This window comes from Symphalangus syndactylus, chromosome 2, assembly GCF_028878055.3.
Source record: "Symphalangus syndactylus isolate Jambi chromosome 2, NHGRI_mSymSyn1-v2.1_pri, whole genome shotgun sequence".
Classification (NCBI taxonomy): domain Eukaryota; kingdom Metazoa; phylum Chordata; class Mammalia; order Primates; family Hylobatidae; genus Symphalangus; species Symphalangus syndactylus.
Window position 1 is genome coordinate 139,982,059 of NC_072424.2, and position 24,602 is coordinate 140,006,660.

A 24,602-nucleotide genomic window follows, 5' to 3' on the forward strand; every position below is an offset into this window, starting at 1 on the left:
TGCGGAACTGTGTGATTCTAGTCCTGGCCAAGGAGTGCCCAAAGCTAGTTAGTTGCCAGTGGGGCCTGGAGCCCACACCTCCTCTAGCGCAGCATAGCAGCAGCCCTCACTATCCTCCAGGGGTCACAATTGGGTTACGAATTCCTCACAGTACAGGGACTGAGCAGCCTGATTGGGAACAATTTATTCGAATCCTTCTTCATTAAGATTCAAATGGAATAAGTAAGGTAGAAATTGAACAGACACAGAAATTGTGTCTTGCTTCTCCTGTAGTCAGTGAACATTTATTCACTAAGCCTAGCTCATGTGTTCTTTCTCTCTCTTTCTCACTAGCAGTTGTTCTTCCAATTTTTCCTGCTTGCTGTTTTAATGCATAATTAAGGTCAGAATTAATGAAGCAGTGTGGAGTAAAGTTCAAGGAATCCCCAGGCACTATTTATTCTATTAGATCTCAGGCATGAATGTCAGATTGGCAGCGCAGGCGGCATGAGCAATGGAGCTGGCGGCATCCCAGGAACGGCCGCCAAGGGAGACTCACCTGCACGGTCCAGTCATTCCTCAGCTCCTTCCCTGCGAAAATCACACGCAACTGGTCAGCTGGAACCCCCTGTTGCTTAGCAACCACCTCCTTGAGCTTGAAGATGCTGGTGTCAGAATCGACCTCCACTGGGAAACCATGGCTGGAGTTGAACCTGACAAACACTGACCAAGGAAATTGGAAGGGAGAAAAGAAAGTGAGCATCACTCGAAGCCCTTAAATGGCCATAGCAACATTTCTCAACCGACTTACTCCTCGCAGCCCTTCAGTGAATGGTATATATTTTCTTTCACTTACAACAAAAAACTTAATGCTATAGAGCAATATTTGGGAAAAACAGAGTTACCCATGAGATTTCCCTTTCACATATTCGTCGGTGACCTGCAAACCAAAATTGCATTCTCCCTTGATATCCATCCTGGGAAACAGAATGGCTTGAGCAGGACGCTTGCTTGATTGGAATTGAAAGAGTCCCATGAGTTTATTGAAAAGACTCAGCTCTGACAGCTTGTACACACTCACATTCCCTCCACAGTGACCCTCTTAATGAAAATAGGAGGCGATGTGTTAGCACTCAAGGTATTGCAATGGAAAAATCCAAGCTGCTCTATAGACCAGAGTGAAGACCCACTCAGGGCTATGGTGCAGAGCCCTAGACTTGGATGGTCCTGGCCAAAATGCTCCATTGGGTCTATGAAGACAATTATTTGCCCTTTTTTTTTTTTTGGCAGGGAGGGGGCGGGGACGCTAGTGACACCATTTGTCTTATTGAAGCCACTGTTCCCCGTGAGACCCAGGCTGCATCCTCTAGTCTGTCTGTCTGCATGCCGTCTTCTCACTGCACCTGCTGTCCCACCTCTTCAGCGTCTCTCATCTGCCCTTTCCTTTCCATTTTTCTCTCACTGCTCGAAGTCACACTCTCATCACATCTTTTCTAGAGTCTCATAATAGCCCCCAACTGGAGTCTTGATCCATGCCATCACCTCCAAAAGGCCCTACACAGTTCTGCAAAATGAGCCTTATTAATACAGAGCTCTGTCACACCACTCAAATCCTTTAAGTCTCACACTGTCGGCTGGTGAGGAAAGACTCCAAGATCCCTTTCATCTAGCACAAACCTATATTACAGCATTTTCTTCATTAATCTCCATGTGTACTCTGTTAAACTAAATGCTCCCAGAAAAAAAAAAATCACAGAAAACTGCTGCACACAACTTCTTGCTTTTATTCATGACCTCCCTCCTTCTCCTCTTCCTATTGAAATCCTGCCTGCCTCCATGGCCCACTCCAAATGTGACCTTCTCCAAGAAGCCTCTGGCTATCAGCTCCTGCAAAAGCCTGGTCTTCCTTATTCAGGGCACCAGTGACATTTACTATGTACATCTTATAATATTCACCACATTCCTCATGGAAACAGGATAGCATAGTGGTTAAAAGTACATCCTGAAGCATTTGGAAGACCTGTGAAAAATCCCCACAGACTCCTTTAATTGGCTTAGGATGCTAGGGGTCAATCTATTAACCTCCCTCTTTAGGTCTCAGTTCGCTTATCTTGAAAACATAAATAAACCACAGACGATATTATTTGACTCATTAAATAATATTTATATTATTTAAAACTATCGACTTGTAACCTTGAAAAATAATGGACATTTAGCTGTTTTTGATATACATTTTGCCTTCCTTAAAAGATAACAAACTCCTCAAGGGCAAGTGCTATTGTTTATTTACTGCTGTGTTTCTTTTAAATGTAGTACTATGGCTAATTATTTCTCACTACCAGTGTGAGATGACCCACCTCATCATAATTATAATAATCATCACAATGCCAATAATAATCAGGCACTTACTATGTGCCAGCCATTGTGCTCTCATATGGTTTTTCTGAGCCTCCCAGTGATCTGGTCAGGTCCCTATTATTATCCTTATTTTATAGAATAATAAATGAAGGTCCAGGGAATGGTACCCACTTTTCTAAGGACATTAATTACTTTCTAAGAGAACCAGGTTTCAAATTTATTTCAATCTAACTCTAAAGCTCATTCCATTTCTACTAAAATAGGCTTCCTGAAACCATCTCAGAAGAAAAGTCCAGGCCGGGCACACAGTGGCTCAAGTCTGTAATCCTAACGCTTTGGGAGACCAAGGGGCAAGGATCACTTGAGCCCAGAAGTTCAAGACCAGCCTAGGCAACAAAGTGATACCCCATCTCTAAAAATTTTTTAAACAATCAGAAGGGCGTGGTGGCGTGCACTTGCAGTCCCAGCTACTCCAGAGGCTGAGGTGGGATGACTGTGTAAGCCCAGGAATTAGAGGTTTCAGTGAGCTATGGTTGTGCCATTGCACTCACTCACCCTGGGTGACAGAGACCTTGTCTAAAAAAAAAAAAAAAAAAAAAAAGTCCACATTTCTATCCCTCATGATTAAAAATATAATAATAAAAAGGCTTTATGACATATATGACAGAATCAGATATTCCCTATATGGGTGCGCAGTACAAATAAATAAAAGCTCCACTGAGGAGCTAAGAGCAAAGGACGGTGAACAATAACCATGAACAACATGGGCCCCAAAACAGACATGACGCTCAAGTGAGGGTAGGTGGCCCAGACGGCACCACAAGAACAAAAGCCTGACATCTCTGACCAGCACGGAAAGTGTTTAGAAAAAGGAAGGACGACCAGTGACAAAGTGCTCCAAATAAAGAAAATTCATGGCTGGGCGCGGTGGCTCACGCTTGTAATCCCAGCAGTTTGGGAGGCCAAGGCGGGCGGATCACGAGGTCAGGAGATCAAGACCACAGTGAAACCCCGTCTCTACTAAAAATACAAAAAAATTAGCCGGGCGTGGTGGCGGGCGCCTGTAGTCCCAGCTACTGGGAGAGGCTGAGGCAGGAGAATGGCGTGAACCCGGGAGGCGGAGCTTGCAGTGAGCCGAGATTGCGCCACTGCACTCCAGCCTGGGCGACAGAGCGAGACTCCGTCTCAAAAGAAAAAAAAAGAAAAAAGAAAATTGATGAAAAATACTAATTACAGAGGAAAAGGTGCTTTTGATACACTTTTAAATCAATTTCATTTGACACCTTTGAAAATAGAGGGGAAGAAATAAAAACATATTGGAAGCCCCGAGGTATCTTCACAGCATCCTCAGATCGGAGACCGTAAGACAACCAATTCATCAGATAAGACACACGACAAGTCAGGGGCTATAGGGACAAAAGATATGATCCCAATTCTAAATTTCATTTTTTACTAGTGAGAACAGATTTAAAGTAAAACACCATAGGAAGGAATGTTGGAAGAATTGGCTGAAACTTGTGCCGAAGGTGCTATAAAACCACATAAAAATTCCAGGAGATCCTAAGTTTATGATTTTGCTCCAGGGGTTCAAATCATGGAACTCCTACTGCAAGGACAAGAATTATTTGTAAAGAGAAACTGCAAAAAATATTCAAGATACCTCTGTACAACTATTGAAATCCTAAGTATACACAAGTTTTTTCTGTAATAGAAATGTTACAAATTTAAAGCATCAGCTCAATTTAGATAAATCATAAATACTACAGATATGAATATTTGTAACAGCAAATCTAATATACAATATAAATTTAAAACGGAAAGATAAACCAAATACATAATATTTGACCAACTAAAACATTTGCATGAATAAGAAAAAACATCTTAAGAAACTCCCTGAGTTCATAATCAGGTGGCATTATGTGAAAAATGGCTAGTGCTGAATGGCAGTAATGTGATTTGCAGTGGGTCTCAACCTTCTTCTGACATATGTGGGAAACATGTCATGTCCCATCTGTACCAGCCCCTGAACTCCAGCCATGATTTCCAAAACAGGAGTGGAGGGAAGTACCCACTCCTCCCCACCTACTACGTCTTTAAAGTCACAGAAAGCAGAACATCTTCAGAGCTACATAAAGAGAAATTTGAATGCTGGTTGTAACGCTTGCTAGTTTTATGACAAGCTACCTGGCCACCTTGACTCTTAGTTTCCTGATCTAATAAATGGGTATAAGGGATGCAACACCAATGTCTATTACACAAGATTTATTGAGATTATGGATGTATTAGAAAATCTCAGAAAGAGACTAGTACAGGGCCTATCCTCCTAGTGCTGGGCAAGTGTGTGCTCCCAAAATAGTTCCCTATTCTAGGCACCTAGAAGGGGTAGAGCTAATTAAAGCAGTGTCCTTTGCTTGCATGGTAACTAAGGGAAATTAGATAGGATGTGGGTAAATACTAAATAAAGTAGCCAATTTTTCTGGATTCTGCTCCTCTTGGTGGACAGAAAACTCCCAGAGACCAAGAGATATGATAGAGAATATGGCTCACTTCCACTTTCTAAGGTTTAATTATACATTAAAAGCTTGGAAATGCATTGTTTTAATAATTGTTTTGATGACATATATTACAGTATCAGAAACAAACAACATATCAGTAAACACTATAAAACATGTGTATTATCAATCAACATCATAATGCACTGATAAGAAAAAACATAACGAGATATATCCAGATTGCTTTTTTATGATATCCCTAACCAGGGTTCAGAAGTCCCAGAGAATAAGGAAGTGAATGGGAGGGAAGAGGGAAAGTGGTTATTGGTGGATGGGTCCTTATATTCTTTTAAGACAATTTTATTTACCAAGTCTGACCAGGGTAAAAACTTTATAAATATAGTAGTCAATATCAATAATTAATGATTCTTAAATGATTCTGGCTGCTCCTCAAGCAGCCATTCCACCTCCTGCACTGAGAACAGCGATGTCATTCATCAGCACAGCCTCATCCTCCTTGTCATTGGTCAAATGATTGGTTCAGGGATGATGCAAGCCAATCTATGCCTGGCATTCCCCTTGTTCCAGTGATTGATTCTGCAGAACACAGGTGACATAAGGTGGACTAATCAAAGTCATATCCAGAACTGTCAAAGGTTCGGTGTGAAGTCCTTTTAGATGGCAAATAACATCATGTGATGCCTTAGACATTTTTGCTGAGAGACCCAAAGAAAATGACAGCCCAAGATAGACCATTAACATGAGCACAAAAATGGACTCAGTGCATTGAAGGCAGGCAATTCTTCCTCATCAGAGGGTTTCCTAACCTCCATGGGATGTTCAGCTCCACCTGCAGCCCAGTAAGTATCAGGGGCATGCCCCGGCTAATTGCGGCAACCCAAAAGTAACTCCACATGTTTCCAAATGTCCCTTGCCTGGGAAGTTTCTTCTTCACCTTTGAGAACTATCACTAAATCTAGTACTCCCTAACTTTAACAAACCAACCAACCTGTCCTCACACCCTTCTGCGGTTACTACCCCGTTTTTCTACATAGAAATTTTTATTGAGAATTTCTTATCGTCCTGGTCTCCATTTCTTTATTTTTATACTCTTCTGTGACCCAACACGAAGACTGCTCTTGGTAAAGCAATGAGCTCTACACTTCAATCCTGTCATCACATTTCAGTTCTTATCAGGTTGACCTTCCAGGGACATTCAATATAGTTGGCTTCTGTTCTCATCATCCTTTCTTCTCTTGGCACCTGCCAGTGCACCCTTCTGCTTTCCCCTACAAAAGAGGACATACTTTTGTAGTTTCCTCTTCTGGATTCTCTCCCTTTATTGGCCCTACAGATTTTGGAGTATCCCAGGAGTCTGAATCTGTGTATTCTCCCAGGTGACCTCCTCTAATTCTGTGGCTGTAATGCAATGGATATGTTATCAACTCCCAAATCCTTATTTCCAGACTTCCCATCTCCCTGGACCTTTGTTTTGTTTCTCTTTCTCTTTCTTTCTCTTTCTCTCTCTCTCTTCCTTCCTTCCTTCCCTCCCTTTCTTTCTTTCTTTTCCTTCTTTCTTTCTTTCTCTCTTTCTTTCTTTCTCTTTTTCTTTCTTTCTTTTCTTTTCTTTCTCTTTCTTTTTGTAGTCTCACTCTGTCTCCCACTCTGGAGTGCACTGGCGCAATCTCAGCTCACTGCAACCTCCGCCTCGCAGGTTCAAGCAATTCTCATGCCTCAGCCTCCCAAGTAGCTGGGATTACAGATGTCCACCACCACACCCAGCAATTTTTGTATGTTTAGTAGAGAAGAGGTTTCCTCATGTTGGCCAGGCTGGTCTCGAACTCCTGACCTCAGGTGATCAACTCACCTCAGCCTCCCAAAGTGCTGGGATTATAGGCATGAGCCACCATGCCTGGGCCTCACTGGAACGTCAGATAATTGCATCTACTAGCATTTGATACCGACACGGATGTCCAGTAGATAAATAAAATGAACATTCTCCTCCTACACCTGTCTTAGTGCTTTGCCTTATTCCTACCCTCTTTGATCCATCAATAAATTTTGTTAACGGTAGTCCTTCATCTCTAACCTAATCTCATCTACAGTAATCTATTTCCCTACCCAATAATTTGTGGTGGAATACAAATCTCTAGAACAGCATCTTTGGACTCATAGCTCAATGTTAAGTGACCTTGCATGTGCAATTTCATCTTCATTGGGTTGTTATAAGGATCTGCATTATTAATAGCTACAAGCATTTTTATAGCTAGTTTTTTATTTGTTATTTTTATGTTTTATATTTTATTATTTATTTTTATTTTTATAACTATTACCTGCATACTCATTTAGCACTTGAGTATACGCTGTATGATACCATCCTCTAATAGCTTGTTTCATAATTCTTGATTCCTGTCTTTGAAGTTCTTTGTGACAAGAAGCCTCATTTCATCTCCCCACTTACACAGAGGCCAGGATTTTTGCCTTTTATAATGAATTATTAAAGGCTATCGGATCAACCCTCCTGCAAAAAAACTACTATAAAATTGGGACTTTACTAAAGAAAGCAGATTCTTGAAAAGCCATAGAAAAGTGAACCAAAAAAACCGAAGATTTCTAGTTAGGGGATCCACATCAGGAGGAGTACAGTTATGTAAAGGGAGTGCCCATTCTCACACCTTTAGGCTTGAAGCCAGGTGTACTCTGTGCACCTGGCATGTGGGCCAGCAGGCACTTTGGTTGCAGAGCCACAGTTTTTCTGGCTGAAGAGGCAAAATACGAAGACTGGGATACCTGCCTCTGAGAAGACGCAGAAGAAAATAAGTCAGAAAGAGAAACCCAAATTTCTGTCTACCCACATCTCTGGCTAACCCCTGCATGATGAAGGTGCATTATCAGACTCAAAGCTGCTCAGCTAAAGGAAGGACGTGCTCAAGGAGGTGAAGTATAATGCCCCTGTGACTGTAAATCCCCAGTGAATGTAACGCCTCATGAATGTAAACACCCCTATGACTGTAAATGCCCCTGTGAGTGTAAATGCCCATGAATGTAAACGCCCCTGTGAATGTAACGCCCCTGTGAATGTAAACACCCCTATGATTGTAACCCCCCTGTGAATGTAAACGCCCCTGTGAATGTAAACGCCCCTGTGAATGTAACCCCCCTGTGAATGTAAACGCCCCTGTGAATGTAAACGCCCCTGTGAATGTAACCCCCCTGTGAATGTAAACGCCCCTGTGAATGTAAACGCCCCTGTGAATGTAACCCCCCTGTGAATGTAAACGCCCCTGTGAATGTAAACGCCCCTGTGAATGTAACCCCCCTGTGAATGTAAACGCCCCTGTGAATGTAAACGCCCCTGTGAATGTAAACGCCCCTGTGAATGTATCGCCCCTGTGATTGTAACGCCCCTGTGAATGTAAACGTCCCTGTGAATGTAAACGCCCCTGTGAATGTAAACGCCCCTGTGAATGTAAACGCCCCTGTGAATGTAAATGCCCCTATGAATGTAACGCCCCTGTGAATGTAACACCCCTGTGAATGTAAATGCCCCTGCGATTGTAAGGCCCCTGTGATTGTAACGCCCCTGTGAATGTAACGCACCTGTGATTGTAACGCAACTGTGAATGTAAATGACACTGTGAATGTAAACTACAGAATCTGCACACAATGTCTTCCTCCTGAAGAATACAGCATGGAAAGGGGAACAAAAACAACCTCACAGTGGAGAAACCTGACAGGCGCTACCACAGCCAGGTGATCAAGGTCAACATCAACAGCGGTAAGTCATCTTGATCATATTTACCCTTGACAAAATGTGATTCCACGGGCAATTTATCTCTGTGGGCTTTTTCTCAAAAACACATAACCCCAGTCTAATCTTCACGAAAACATCGGACAAAACGCAATTGAGGGACATTGTAAAAAAAACACCTGGTCAGCAGTCCTCAAAACTTTCAAGGTCATCCAAAACAAGAACAGTCTTTAGAAACTGTTAGAGTCTAAGAGCCTAAGGAGATGAGTAAATGCAATGCAGTAGCCTAGACGGAATCCTGGAAAAGAAAAGAGACATTCGGTAAAACTAAGAATATCCAAATGCAGTTTGAATTTTAGTTAATAAGAACGTATCAGCATTCGTTCATTAATGATAACAAATGTAGTATAACAATGTAAGAAGTTTACAATAGGGAAACTGGGTGTGGGGTACATGGGAACTACCTGTACTATTTTTGCGTCTTTTTCTGTAAAACTAAAGCTGTTGTAAAATAAATGGTTATATATATATATAAAAGATCTAGATAGAGATCAGACTTGCACACAAAGAACAGATTTTCTTTTCAAGATCAACCAAAATAAATGTCTTCCAAAACAAAGAACCAAGGGTCACTGGAGAAAAAATTACAGAATTCAGTGTCTCCAGTAATTACGTTTATAATGTCTGCGATACAATTTTAGAAGTATCTAACATTTCAAAGAACCATCAAAGTATATCATTCTTGGAGAAAAGAAAATCAAGTGAGACAAAACCCTGAAATGACTCTAATTTTGAAACTAGGAGACAAAATTTTAAAGCAGCTAGTAGTATTACTGTCCTTAATGGAGTGAAAAAAAAAATTACAATGAGTGGAAAGATATGACAGATAATCAGAGAACTAGAAATTATAAAAAGGAATCAGGCCAGGCATGGTGGCTCACTCCTAGCAATTTTTTGGAAGGCCGACGTGGGCAGATCACTTGAGCCCAGGAGTTTGAGATCAACCTGAGCAATACAGTGAGACCCTAGCTCTATGTAAAAAAAGAGAGAGAGAGAGAGAATCGAATAGAAATTCTAGAACTAAAACTACAATTGCCTGGAAAAAAATCTGTTAAATAAATTTAATACCCAAATGGAGATTAAAGAGGAAAGCATTAGTGAAGAATAAAGAATTGTTTTTAAATGAATAGATGTTAAGGACATACTAGATAATATCAAATGATCTAATATATATGTTGTTGGAGTCACAAAGAAAAAATGAAAGAATGGGGCAGAAAAATTATTCAAAAAATAATGACTTCAAATTTTAATATGTGATGAAATAAATTTACATATTCAAGATGTTCAACAAACATCAAGCAGGATAAACATGAACGTGCTTGTGTCAAGGCAAATCATAGCATAGTCAAACTATGGAAAGCCAAAGATAAGGAACAAGCTTTGAAAACAAGAAAAGTTTGTCTGTCATACACAGGGTTAAAATGACGTAATTAACGGTTAACTTCTGGTCAGAAACAATGGAGGCCAGAAGTGACGGCACATTACAGTTCAGGAAGAAAACAAAAAGCAAAAAATGCTTGTCAATGCAGAAATTTATATCCAGTGAAAATATCGTTTAAAAATGAGGACAAAATAAAGAAACTTTAAAATTAAATAAAATTAAGATAATTTATCACAAGCAGACTCATATTACAAGAAATATCAAATAAACTCTTCAGACTGAAGTGAAATGGTAGAAGACAGAGATTCAAATCCACAAGAAACAGTAAAAGCATCATAAATGCTAAAAACAGAAGATAATTAGGTAGGAATATTTTTGCTTTATTCAACATAATTTATTTAATGCAGATGACTATGTAAAGCAAAAATTATATTCCATGTGGAGTTTAGAACATATAGATATAATATGTATGCCAATTATAGCATAATAGGTGGGGGGTAAATATGGGCCTTTTATTTACTTTAGGAAGTGGAGCAATATTAACAATGAAGAGACTAAGAGGTTAAGGACAGACATTATATTTCTTATAGTAAAAATCAAAATGAATAAAAATATTGACCCAAAAAGCAAACAAAAATCATAATGGAATTCAAAAAAATATTGAAATAATCCCGAAAAAGGGCAGGAGATAATGAAGAATGGAAGAAAAAGAAAGGTAGATAGAAAAATACAATAAACTGGTGACCAGAACTCACCACATCAATAATTACATTAAATTTTAATAAAGTAAACACTCCAATTAAAAGGCAGGGACTACGTGGACAGAAGGAAGTGGGTCCAGCTATACTGTGTCTACAGGGCTGCATTTTAGATATAAAGACACAAATGGTTTCAAAATAAATGAATAAAAAGAAATACGCCAAGCAAAATGTAATCATAAGAAGTCAGGGGTGACAATATTATTAATAGCACATAAAATAGATTCAAATGCAAAACTATTTTGAAAAACAAAAAGAGAAAAACTTAAGACTATGCTGCCACCACTTGAAAAGGTAGATCGCAAGGCTCAAGAATCATAGCCCAAGCCTTCCCACTCCTTCCCTTCTTGAGGTGGGAGAAGTGCCCAGTACTGCACTGGGCCAGACTGGGAATGTCAAGGTCTCCCGCCACTTCCAGATTCCCCGCTGGAAACAGAATGAGGACTTCCTACCCTCCTCAGGGAGTAAGAGACCCTGGTCTTAGAACATAGCAACTGCTGAAGACATGGTGCATAGCCTCAAGGAAACAGCTTTGGTTCTTTGACGAGGGCGTATCTCCAGTAGAATTCCCTCCTCTCTCTTTTTTTCCTTCTCTCTCTCCCCAACACACTCTTTTTTTATTCTTTGATTAATTCTTCCACATTTTAAATTATTTAGCAGAAATCACATTAAGGGAGATGGAGAATGAGAGGTAGGAAAAAGGCAACTGAAAATCTATATAATAAGGTGTGTATACTGTGGCTAAGACCATGCATGGACTTTAGAACCCTCTGTGTGGGTTCACAGACTAGCTCTGTCCCATCCTAACCAACTGTGTAAGCATGTCACACAGTTTCTATCCCTCAATTTATTACCAACAAAATAGGCAATAATAATAGTATCTGGCCAGACGTGGTGGCTCATACCTGTAATCCCAGAAGTTTGGGAGGCTGACGTGGGCAGATCACCTGAGGTCAGGAGTTCGAGACCAGCCTGGCCAACATGGTGAAACCCCATCTCTACTAAAAATATCAAAATTAGCTGGGTGTGGTGGGGCACGCCTGTAATCCCAGATACTCAGGAGGCTGAGAAAGGAGAATCACATGAACCCAGGAAGTGGTGGTTGCAGTAAACTGAGATCACGCCATGGCACTCCAGCCTGGGCGACAAGAGTGAGACTCTGTCTCCAAAAAAAAAAAAAAAAGATGAGAAAGTGGACATAATAATAAGGGCAAAACTCTTTGGGGAAGGAGATGACAAAGAAAGGAGAAGAAAGACTGGATGATAACTAGAGAGGGTTTGTGTCTTATAAGGTATACCTTCTCAGTATACTTTGTACCTCATCAAAAATAATAATCATAGTATCTACCTCCTAAAGTTGTTGTGAGAATTTAATAAATCAATATAAGAAAGGTATTTAGAAGAGTGCCTAGGCACATGTTAAGTTTCAACAATTATTGACTCTTACTTCAGGTCCAACATATGGTGTAAAAATTATTGTAATTATCACGTCAATTGTGCCATATTAATGTTTGGTTTTAAAAATGTACCATTTATTTTCTTTAAATAAGAAAAGTGTTCCCGATGGAGTTCTATTCCACTACACTTTATAGTAAACTGTAATTGGTCTAAAGTGACGTTAGTATACTGATAATGATATCTTCTGTTTAAATAGATCTCTCAATTTTCAAAGTGCTTTTACAGACATTATCTCAGTTAATCTTCACAATAGCACTGAAAGATAATTGGGAAACCATTTACTATTCCTATTTTTAAAATAAAGAAACAGATGCACAAAGAATAAAAGTGGCTTGCCCAGACTTCACAAGGAAAGGAGCAGGAAAAAGAATCTTGGGTCCTGAACTCCCTCCTCTGGGTCAGTGGCTTTCACACTGGACTGTATGTTACCCTGAGGGTACACAGGATGTGCCAACGGAAAGTTCTCCTATTCCTCACACACCGTTCCTTCAAACAGATATGTCTGGAAACACATTTATGGCTGATGTTTCATGATGGATCATTTTGTCCCAGCTTCCCTTCGAAATCAACATTCTCCCACTTCACAAAACAAAGGAATACACTCAATCTCCCCCACGGTGGCTCTGGTGCACCACCACAGGGTGTTAAAGGAGAACGCCTTGAACAACTGGGAACAGGGAGCCCCTTTTAACCAAATCCCTGTTAACTCACAGTAGAGCTTTATTTCTTTCAGAGTAAGGTAAAGGTTGGCATTATGAACGATGTATTTTTTAGCCATTTTGGACTGTGTTATCAGCACGTGGGTTGGGTTAGGTTGGTATGAATACAGATACATAGTAAAGAGGGACAAGAGAGATGGTGATGTTCATTTAACTCTCTTAGCTCTTCTACACCTTGGTATTGCCAAAGAAGTAATTCCTCCTCATGGAAGGTCTCAGAAGAGCAGAGCTAAGATTGTTGTCCATAATACTAAAGATGACGGTACCTTATATCACCCAGGAGACAAACTTCTGGCAACGTTCCATCTCTTACCTAACCATCCATCTGCCCATCTGTCCATTCATCCACACATCCACATAGCCAGCCATCCACCCATCCATCCACCTACCCTCCGTAGTACAGTTATGCTTCAGTAAACGATGGAAATACATTTTGAGAAATGCATCCTTAGGCAATTTCATCATTGTGCAAACATCATGGAGTGTATTTATGCAAACCTAGATTATATAGCCTATTACACACCTAGGCTATATAATATAGTCTATTGCCCCAGGGCAACGTGTACAGCATGCTACTGCACTGAATACTGTAGGCAATTATAATACAGTAGTGTTTGTTTCTCTAAGCATAGCAAAGGTACAGTAAAAATATGGTATTATAATCTTAAGGGACCACCATCATATATGTGGTCTCTCAGTGACTGAAATGTTGTTATGTGGTGCTTGACAGATATAAGATGGCTATGCGGGCCCATTTTTTTCTGAAAAATTAACTCTTATTGGCTGTGTGATTTGATAAAGATTGGTTTTACATCATGTCAAAAGGCAGTCACTTTCCACAAACAGAATATGCAGCCCCAAGGCTTTGATTTAAAAAATGTTAAATAAAATAATTTTATTATAAATATTATATTGACAAGTGTATTAAACTGAAGAATATTTCAATTTTTCCCAATGTTTCAAAATTTATCAGATTGAACAAAATGCCTCTAAATGATAGAATGGCAAGAAAAATTAAGTGAGTTAAAAAAAACTTTATAAAATATATTTGATACATTTCCTAGGAATTGAATAAGTGAATGTCTCTATATAATTTTTTTCCAAGTAATTAGCTTCAAATCTTTATTTTCAACAAAATTAAAGATGGATTCAATTGGGTTATAAATTGATAGATCACTGGATTTATTATAACAAATATTACTAACAAATTTTTGTTACAATTTTGAAGACATTAAAAGAATGAAGTTGCTATAATAAAATCTCTTCTATTCCGATAAACTTATCAGTTAGAACATGGGCTTACACCCATAACAATGAAAAGGAAGAACAAAATGATGCTGAATCTATTTCATTCCAGCAATAAGTAATATTCATCCACAGACAGGTTACCATGCATAAAAATAAGCCCATTCACCTAATTAAGGGATTTATTTCTAATATTTTTATGCTTAGTAATTATTTGTCAAAAATACCAAGAAACCATTCATCCAAATATATATTTATATTTAAGTGATTTGTATACTAAAAATAGCAATGACATATCACAATTCACTAGAAATTAATACTAAGGCTTACGGTACAAGGGAATTTAAAAATATATCATAAACTAATTCTTATACATGTTTTTGTTGCAAAGATATATTTTGGGATGATGCATAAAGATATTTAAAACAAAAAATAGTTGATTCTTGTTATTTTCTATAGCCTATAGTTGTAGTCTGTAAAGTCACCACGAACAGTAAACTGCTGAATACTAAAGCATTGTTCCTAGGGAGAAAATACAGGGTTAGGTTCCTTTGAGCCTCTGGTTACAAAATTTTCATCCACCAGTCAATACATAACCTTGTTTTATGTGTGTTTCTGTTTAAAGATAGCTTGTTTATTACATATTATTGATTCATTAACATTGCACTCATAGCCGATATCACTATAATTCATGCCTTAACTAAGTTTCTATAATGTGTATTTCTCCATAAGGGACATCACCACCTACTTAAACTCAGGAACACTAGCCAACACTTCAGTACTATGCTTGGGGCCATTTCGAACAGTGAAATCACCAATAAAAAGCACCAAAATATGAAAAACATGACACTACACAGACCTCAAAAAGGGCATTTGTTTGCAGTATGGAAGTTGAAACAAGAAAGCAGAACACTCAGCCTCAACTGAGAACATGCTTATTGAGCAACTCAAATCTTCACAACTCTGCCATTTCTGTGAATGACCTTAAAAGCTTCCAGTACTGATTTTAGGGCAAGGAATACTTTTACCATGTTGGTGAATTTGCAAATACGGAACCCATGAATAATGAAAATTAACTATATTACATTGGGATAAAGTTACGCAGGAGTGTAGAATAGAAATGAAAAAGTTTGTAAGAAAAGAAACAATATAAAATTTCAGACTATTAAAAATCATCTTTTACATGTATTATTAGCAAAATGATAGTGAAGGGCAAATCATCAGTTTTAATATCCCCCTGAAAACATTTTAAAAATGATGCAATTGCTTTATAATTTAAGCTTAATATTTATAATCTGACCATACTGCAACTACTTAAATCTATAATAAAATTTTTATATCAACTTAAAAATGTGCAAGGAAGTATATGGTTTCTCAAGGTGTTTTATAATACATGTGAGCAAAATAATTTCAAGATTACTAACTTTAGAAATAGAAGCTAAAATCACAATGAGGCTGATTAATACGAACAAAGAAATAAAAACTACGCAAAACCCCAAACTTAAGAGTTAGGTGTTGAAACCAAATAGCCATTCAGTGATGCAGACACGAACTCTAGGGCTCACACTGTAATGAGTGTGTTGTGTTTGTTTGTCTTATTAATCACAGATGAAGTATTTTTTATAAATACTGCTTTGCTCATTTTTATATAGTCAATTTTCGAACAATTTTATATTTCTCAGTTGCTTCAATCAAAAAGAGGTTTGTGGCCGGGTATGGTAGCTCATTTCTGTAATCCCAGCACTTTGGGAGGCCGAGGTGGGCAGATTACTTGAGGTGAGGAATTACAGACCAGCCTGGCCAACGGGACAAAACCCCATCTCAAATAAAAATACAAAAATTAGGCCGGATGCAGTGGCTCAAGCCTGTAATCCAAGCTCTTTGAGAGGCCGAGGTGGGTGGATCACGAGGTCAGGAGTTTGAGACCAGCCTGGCCAACATGATGAAACCCAGTCTCTACTAAAATTACAAAAATTAGAGGGGTGTGGTGGCACACGCCTGTAATCCCCAGCTACTTAGGAGGCTGAGACAGGGAGAATTGCTTGAACCTGGGAGGTGGAGGTTGCACTGAGCCAAGATCGCTCCACTGCACTCCAGCCTGGGTGATAGACTGAGACTCTATCTAAAAAAAAAAAAACAAACAAAAAAAAAAACAAATTACCTGGGCGTGGTGGCACGTGCCTATAATCCCAGCTACTCAGCTACTTAGGAGTCTGAGACAGGAGAATCACTTGAACCCAGGAAGCAGAGGTTGCAGTAAGCCAAGTTCGCGCCACTGCACTCCAGTCTGGGCGATAAGAGCGAGACTCCATCTCAAAAAAAAAAAAAAAAGTTTTTCAATTAATAGAGGTTTGTAAGGATATCTAAGAAAAATATTTCCTCAGACAGAAGCATTACTTTAAGGAAAAGACAGTACTATATAAATATATTCCACTGTTAAATATTTCCAATACATGCCTTTTCCTCCCAGAGACAGGATAGCTTGCTGGCTCTGTGAGTAAAATTAATTAGTCCCAGCTTTTTGTTGCCTTTTATTTTTTTCCAGTGGCAGCTTGTAACTTTATCTCTTTTTTAAATATCCATAAATTTTCCATGCAACAATAAGATAAATTTCTTTCACAAATTTTAGGATAAAGAAAATGAATAAAATTAAATGACTTATATTGAGTAAAATAAGACAAAGAAATAAATGTGTTTGTTTTGTTTTTAAGACAGGGTCTCACTCTGTCGCTAAGGCTGGAGTATAGTTGCATGATATCAGCTCACTGCATGCAACCTCTGCCTCCCAGGCTCAAGGGATTCTCCTGCCCCAGCCTCCCGAATAGCTGGGACTATGGGTGTGCACCACCACACCTGGCTAATTTTTGTATTTTTAGTAGAGATGGGATTCGCCTTGTTGGCCAGGCGGGTCTTGAACTCCTGACCTCAGGTGATCCACCCTCCTCGGCCTCCCAAAGTGCTGGGATTACAGGCATGAGCCACAGCGCCTGGCCAGAAATAAATGTTTTTATTGTGAGCCAACAGAAATTACTGTTTCATGCATTAAAAGTATTGAAGCAGATACAGTCCAAAGGCAGCATCGTATTACTGTAGAGATACTACATTCAATCTGCTTGGAAGACTGTGCATAGTAAGCACTTATTAGACAGATAATGGCACTCCCCTGAACTGAAAATAAAAGTTATAAATAATATTTAAAATCCAAAAAAATGATGGTACTAATATTAGTACCACCTTATATCTTACATTAACTTAGCAAAAATTATTAATTAATACTTAATGAAATTGTCAGATGGTCAGTAAAAGGAAGTCTTTGGCCCATAGATCAAAATTCAAAATACAATTTTATCCTTAATCTTTAAATACAAAATTACATTTACGAGCATATTTTTAACTTCGCAGCAGAGATTTAAGCCAGTGGCAAATACAGAGGCTCTCAAGTCAGACTACCTCAGTTTAAATGTCTGCTTCTCAACTTTCTTGCTTTAATATCTTCAAAAATAAAAATACTGTTCACATGTATCTTAGAGTTGTTATAAGTATGAAATGTCTGACTACATGTAAAATTCTTAGATTAATGCATAGTATATAGGAAGCACTCAGTAAATGTTAGCAGCTACTACTAAACAATAAAAATTAGCCACATTTTCAAAAATGATTCTGAACTTTCTAGTAATCACCAACATTACTTTCTGAAGCTCTATTTGGAAATATTTGTTAAAATCTTCTCTTAAAATCTCAATAGATAGGGAGAAGTTGGAATCTCACACACTGCGGGTGGGAATGTAAAATGCTGCAGCCACTTTGGAAAACAGTCCAGCAGTCCCTCAAATGCTCAAACCTAGAGTTATCATATGATCCCGCAATTCTACTCCTAGGGTACATACTTGATAGAAATGAAAAATATGTCCAAATAAAAACTTGCACATGAATGTCCCTATCAGCGTTATTATTAATAGCCAAGAGGTGGAAACCACCCAAATGCCCATCAATTAACCAATGATATATGCATGTGTTTGTTGTATCCATACATTGGAATATTACTCAGCAATGAAAAAGGATGAAGTGCTGGTTCATACCACAATCTGGATGAACCTTGAAAACATTGTACTCAGTGAAAGAAGCCAGTCATAAGATGTTGTAAGATTCCATTGATATTGAATGTCTAGAGTTGACAAATCTATAGACACAGCAAGTGCATTAGTGATTGCCTAAGGTGGTGGTGGAGAGTGTTTGGGGAGAAACAGGAGTTACTGCTAAAGGGAAGGGGGTTTCTTTTGGGAGTGATGAAAATCGAAATTGATTGTGGTGATGGTTACAAAACTCTGTGAATATACTAACAAACATTGTATTTTAGAGTTTAAATGGGTGAATTTTATAGCATGTGAATTATATCTTAGTAAAACTGTATCTCCGCCGCTGTCCCTCCCTAAAATAAAACCAACCAAATCTCTGTATACCCATCACTGATTAAAGTACTTGTCAAAACACTGTGACTTAGTACTTTTGGGATAAGCCAATGAATGAATGTACATTCACTTCACTTTAGACTTTTTTCCCCTATTTTCATCTATTACAGAAAACTGTAATCATGAGAAGAAACTTACAAAATTTGTAAACATCATCTTTCGCATTTAGAGTTTGTTTTTACAATGTGACAAAGTTTTTCTGTTAAATCTCACAGTTGCTGTATCTAGAAGTGCTTTAAGAACCTGAAACAGTACAAATGGTAGGAAAAAAGTAGACTTATATTTCAACTTTTAATATAGAAAATATAATTTGCTCAAATTACTCACACTGTTCTAATTTCCATATGCTCTAAAGTAAGTATGAATAAGATTTAGACCTAACTGCTGGTGGCATTAAAATTCATTCAATTCTTACTGTCAACAAATATTTACTGAATAAGTAACTATTTGCTAGGCACAGTGCTAGAAAGTGATATTACAAAAATGAATAACACAGCCTGAGGACAGAGATATTACAACAGAATTATGTACAAGAATATGATACATGCTATATTAGGGTTTGTGCCATGCATACCACACCAAATGTTTTAAGAATGAAGAAAAAAAAAGAGGCCAAGCATGGTGGCTCACGCCTGTAATCCCAGAACTTTAGGAGGCCAAGGCGGGCGGATCACTTGAGGTCAGGAGTTGGAGACCAGTCTGGCCCACATGGCAAAACCCCATCTCTACTAAAAATACAAAAATTAGCTGGACGTGGTGGCGCACACCTGTTAATACCAGCTACTCGGGTGGCTGAGGCAGGACAATCACTTGAACCTGGGAGGCAGAGGTTGCAGTGAGCTGAGATCGTGCCATTCCGCTCCAGTCTGGAGGACAGAGTGAAAGTGTCTCAAAAAAAAGAAAGAAGAAGGAAGAAGAAGGAAGAAGGAAGAAGGAAGAAGAAGGAAGAAGGAAGAAGGAAGAAGGAAGAAGGAAGAAGAAGAAGAAGAAGAAGAAGAAGAAGAAGAAGAAGAAGAAGAAGAAGAAGAAGAAGAAGAAGAAGAAGAAGAGAAAAGAAAAAAGAAGAAGAGACCAGTACTTTGGGAGGCTGAGGTGGGTGGATCACTTGAGGTCAAGAGTTCAAGACCAGCCTGGCCAACATGGTGAAACCTCATCTCTATTAAAAATACAAAAATTAGCCAGGTGTGGTGGTGTGTTCCTGTAACCCCAGCTACTCGGGGGTGGGGGGGTGGGGGGGCTGAGGCAGGAGAATCGCTTGAACTTAGGAGGCGGAGGCTGCAGTGAGCCAAGATCACGCCACTGCACTGCAGCCTGGGCAACAGGCTGAGACTTGGTCTAAAAAAAAAAAAAAAAGAGAGAATGAAGAAGAGTGGCTAAAAGCTGGAGTAGTTCAAAATATTTCAGAGATAAGGGAAAATATAGGAATGACAGAGAAAAATAAGTAGGAGATTTCTAGGTAGAGATTTGTTTTTTATTGCTACAGGTTAAAGACACAGTTTACAAATTACTCTTTTAGACAACAACAGTGTATTTCATTAGCCATGAGGTTGTCAGTATTATAGGATGGATGTATTTGCAGTAGTGAGCAGAGCAGGCAGTCTTGTATAACTGTGAGAACTCTGGAGCTGTCCCATGAAACTTTTAACAGGCTAAATTTTCTATTACACAAAAGGACAAAGTAAATAACTCATCTTTCAATATTAAAACAAGTTAACGAATCAAAAATATCCTGGCTATCATAAAATTCAAAAGGAAAATGTCGAAATACCTACATGTTTATATTTTGAACTGAAAGATGTCCTAAAAGTTGTTTCATGATTATGAACTGCACAATGGAGGCCAATGTTTGGTTCACAAATGTGTGCTGTTAATTAGATTGGGCATCAGCTGAGTGATTGCATATGGTTTCTCACAAAGGCATCTCGAGTTTAACCATGTAAATTGATGGAATTATCAGAAACATCAGACCCATTTCATTCCAACCTGGCTTTTATAACAAATGTGTGTGTGTGTATGGTGTGTATACATGTGTGGATGTGTGTGGATGTGCACGTACATGTATAGTCTCCCCCAATATAAACGTGAGGCTATATTTTCGGGTTAAGAGGGCTAATGTGTATCTTGCCTTCTCATCACAAATTGTTCTACAAGTCCATCCATAATGATAATTATATCCTTCAATAGATGGTTGCTTACTTCCCAGATTTTAAACTGAACAAAAATATTATGGATCCATGAGATAATTTTAAGTCTATCTACTTGAACTGCAAAATTAGGAGTAGAATGAAAACCTTATTTAGTGCAGTATGTTTAAAACTCATCTTTGGCTAGGTGCAGTGGCTCATGCCTGTAATCCTAATACTTTTGGAGGCCGAGGTGGGTGGATCACCTGAGGTCAGGAGTTCGAGACCAGCCTGGGTAACATGGCGAAATCCCATCTCTACTAAAAATACAAAACTTAGCTGGGTGTGGTAGTGGGTGCCTGTAAGCCCAGCTACTTGGGAGGCCGAGGCTGGAGGTTGCAGTGAGCTGAGATCGCACCATTGCACTCCTACCTGGGTGATGGAGTGAGACTCTGTCTCAAAAAAAAAAACAATTAAAAATTAAAAATGAAAAAAAAAACTTCATCTTTGAGCATGTTAGTGCTTGCTTTGATACAAAGGGTCTGCTTGAGTTTGTATTAAATCGCTTAACTCTCCTTGTAGTTTCCTCTGTTATTAAATGATGAGAATGCTCCTAACCTATTGCAAATGATTACTTACCACCAAAATACAACGACAATTATACTCAAGATTATTCCAAGCACAAAGTTTTGCATGAAATCATTGTAATATTAACACTGTCTAATAAAAAACAAAACCCAAATCTTTCTGTAGGGAGATTATTCTCCATGGGTCTCCTGCCTTCTGCAATCTTACCTCACTACCTCTATGCTGGACTAGCTTTCCAAGGGGGTTTGTATAGGAAGCATCCTTATAAGACAAAGGTAGTGTCTCCCTCTGGATCAAAGGGCAGAAGTGCTTCCTGTCTGTAATAAAAGATTCGGGTTCCCTGAGCTCCGGGTTCCTCTCCTTTTAACACATCCTGCTGTGTGTGCAGGTGCCACTTCACATTGCCCTGTGGAAACTGGGGCCTGGAGATGTTGACAATGTGGCTACTGCTATGGGGCAAGCAATAAACTATCCAGCTCCCTGACTCAGGAATCTCATGTCTTGGGACCAATGTTTGATTCACAAGTGTGTGCTGTTAATGAGATTGGGCACCAGCTGAGTGATTGTATATGATTTCTCACAAAGGCATCTCGAGTTCAACATCGGCATCCACGAAACTGTGAACAGCCTGCAAGAGGGATAAAGTCTCAGATACTTCACAGTTCCTGACACTGTCTATCATTTCCTTGACTTAGGCATTACATTCTTACTCTCTGGGGTTTTTATTTTGTTGACATTTTGGAGGACTTAATAAAGCACATTTTAAAAATAAAAACAAAGCTTAAACTGAAATCAAAATACAAGTCTTTATTTTATTTTAATCAAAGACTGCCCTGACCTTTTTTTGAGGTGAGATCATGAGGTGACGTTTAAGTCACCCTGTAAATGTTCTAAAATTAAATTCAGGAGGGTATATTGTGATATTTAAGAATTTAACAAAGTTATCTCAAGAACATCTCACTCACACTCTGGTCCTATCTGCAACCCTTGAATATATGGTGACTAATACCATATATTAAGATATATGTATTTTTGTATATCAATATTTTTATTATGTTATTTCTTAAGATGACAACTCCAAATAACAAAGTGTTGAAAGAAAATATCAGAACCACCAATATTTTTCTTTCCTTGACATACTTGCAGATATATATTTTTATGTTTGTAACAGAAGTTAATAAAGAAACATGCCCAGCTTATTATTTCTGGATTGATCACAGAAACAGCTATTACCCTTTTTGATGATGTGGAAGTTTATGCATGTATTGAGGAGGCAACAGCTGTGATAAATTACTTCAAGAAAATAACACTTTCCATTGGCTTTCTCTTTTTTCCTTACAACCTGTGTTATGGAGTGAAACATACTTGGCCTTGTCTTCAGGAGGCAGAAGCAATCATTTGCAGAATAGGCTATGTGTGCTAACATTTAATGTTAATCTATTCTCAGGCATTATATTATTAACTTTGAATAGATGCTGACAAGTCTTGTTTTTGGAGGGAGGTGGGGCAGGGTATCGCTCTGTCACCCAGGCTGAAGTGCAGTGGTGCCATCATGGCTCACTGCAGCCTTGACCTCCCAGGCTCAAGTAATCCTCCCACCTCACCCTCAAGAGTAAGTAGGACAAAAGGCATTGCCACACAGGGCATTTTTGTTTTTTTTTTTTTGTAGAGATGGGAGTCTCACTATGTTGCCCAGGCTGGTCTCATATGCCTGGGCACAAAGAATCCTCCTGCCTCGGTCTCCCAAAGTGCTGGAATTACAGGCATGAGGCACCACACCCATTTCACTTTTGCTTTTTTTTTTAATGTGCCATTGTTGCATCTGTTTCTACCGAAGAATAAAACAGATACCACTATCCTCTTTGTTTTCCATTTATTTTTTTTTCTTTTTAACACTACCCATTTATTAAAGGCTAGGTGGATTTGGGTAATTCATCACTGATAAGTAAGGTAACTAAGAGCACATTTATGGATATATTATATACACTGGTTACCTTGTTTCAATAAATAAGCAGCTGGTAAGTCATCTCCCAGTTTTATCCCCAACTTCTACAAGAAAAATAGGTCGAAAATAGCAAATCTGGTTAGGAAAAATACACTGAGCCCAACTATTATGATTCCCTTGATTCTATTATTACGTTTATTTATTAGTATTATGAGTCTTTGCTAAAATTTTGGCTTCTTATGGAAGGCCTCTCAACAATGCTGTTTAAAAATCACACATAATCAATCCCTTCACCTGGCACACCCTAACCTTTTTCCCTTCTTCCTTTTTCTCCGCAGCTTTCATCAATATCAAACACAATTCATCATGAAAATCAAGATTTATTCGTTTTGTTCACTACTCTATCCCCCAATGTCTGGCACATACTAGCTGCTCAATAAATAAGAATGAATGTGTAGTATACCACATGGATGAAGTATGGAAGGTATTCATTCAAGCACTTATCATGCGCTCTCCTAAATTATTTAACATCAGTGACTGCCCCCACTCTACCCGCTCCTCATCCAGGCTCCACTGAATGAGAAAACAGCACCATGAATGAATAGCTCATGATAAACATTTAGGGGTCCTCATCAGTATATCCCTTTATCCCTATCATTGAGCCTTTGGTTCTATCTCCAAAATATTTATTAGATTTTTCTACCTCTCTCCATCTGCATTGTCGTGACCATTATCTGTCTTTTTGAATCAGGGCAATACTCTCAGAACAGGACTCCCAAAGGCAGTCAGAGGAATCCCTTGACACAAGAAAAAACTCACGTCACTTCCTACCTTAAAGGCCTCAATGGCCGTCTATTGTTCACAAGATAAAATCCACACTCCTTACTGCAGCCTACAGGGCTGCACGGCCTGGCTCCTACTTGTCCTCCAGCCTCAATCCCTTGTCATGCTCCTGCTACGCTGCCCACTGAACTCCCGCTACACTGCCCACTGTGCTCCTGCTACGCTGCCCACCGTGCTCCAGCTACACTGTCCACCGTGCTCCCGCTATGCTGTGTCTGGAAGAAGCCAACCCCTTGCTGGATTTTACATCTTGGTACTTGTGGTTCCCTTTGCCTGGAGCACTCTTGCCTCCTATCTTTCCATGACTCATTCACAGCCTTTGGAGAGTATCTCAAAGGCCAGCTGCACAGGTCTTCCTGTGACCACACTAATTAAGCGGCCTCCCTAACCACTCTCTCATCACCTTGTTTACTGCTGCCGTGGTTCTTATCAC

At 38.9% G+C, this 24,602-nt stretch overlaps 1 protein-coding gene across 5 annotated transcripts in view; it reads right to left on the minus strand.

The window, feature by feature from the left end:
* PRKN (parkin RBR E3 ubiquitin protein ligase) overlaps positions 1-24,602 on the minus strand; it is a 1,390,810-nt gene that overhangs the window by 1,102,986 nt on the left and 263,222 nt on the right. For all 5 annotated transcript variants that reach the window (XM_055269079.2, XM_055269069.2, XM_055269111.2 and 2 more), the window contains one exon: positions 539-702. Coding sequence is in view for 3 of the 5 variants with exons in the window: in XM_055269111.2 (XP_055125086.1) it covers positions 539-702 (164 nt within the window). In the remaining 2 variants the exon portion in view is untranslated. The remainder of the gene's footprint in view (positions 1-538; positions 703-24,602) is intronic.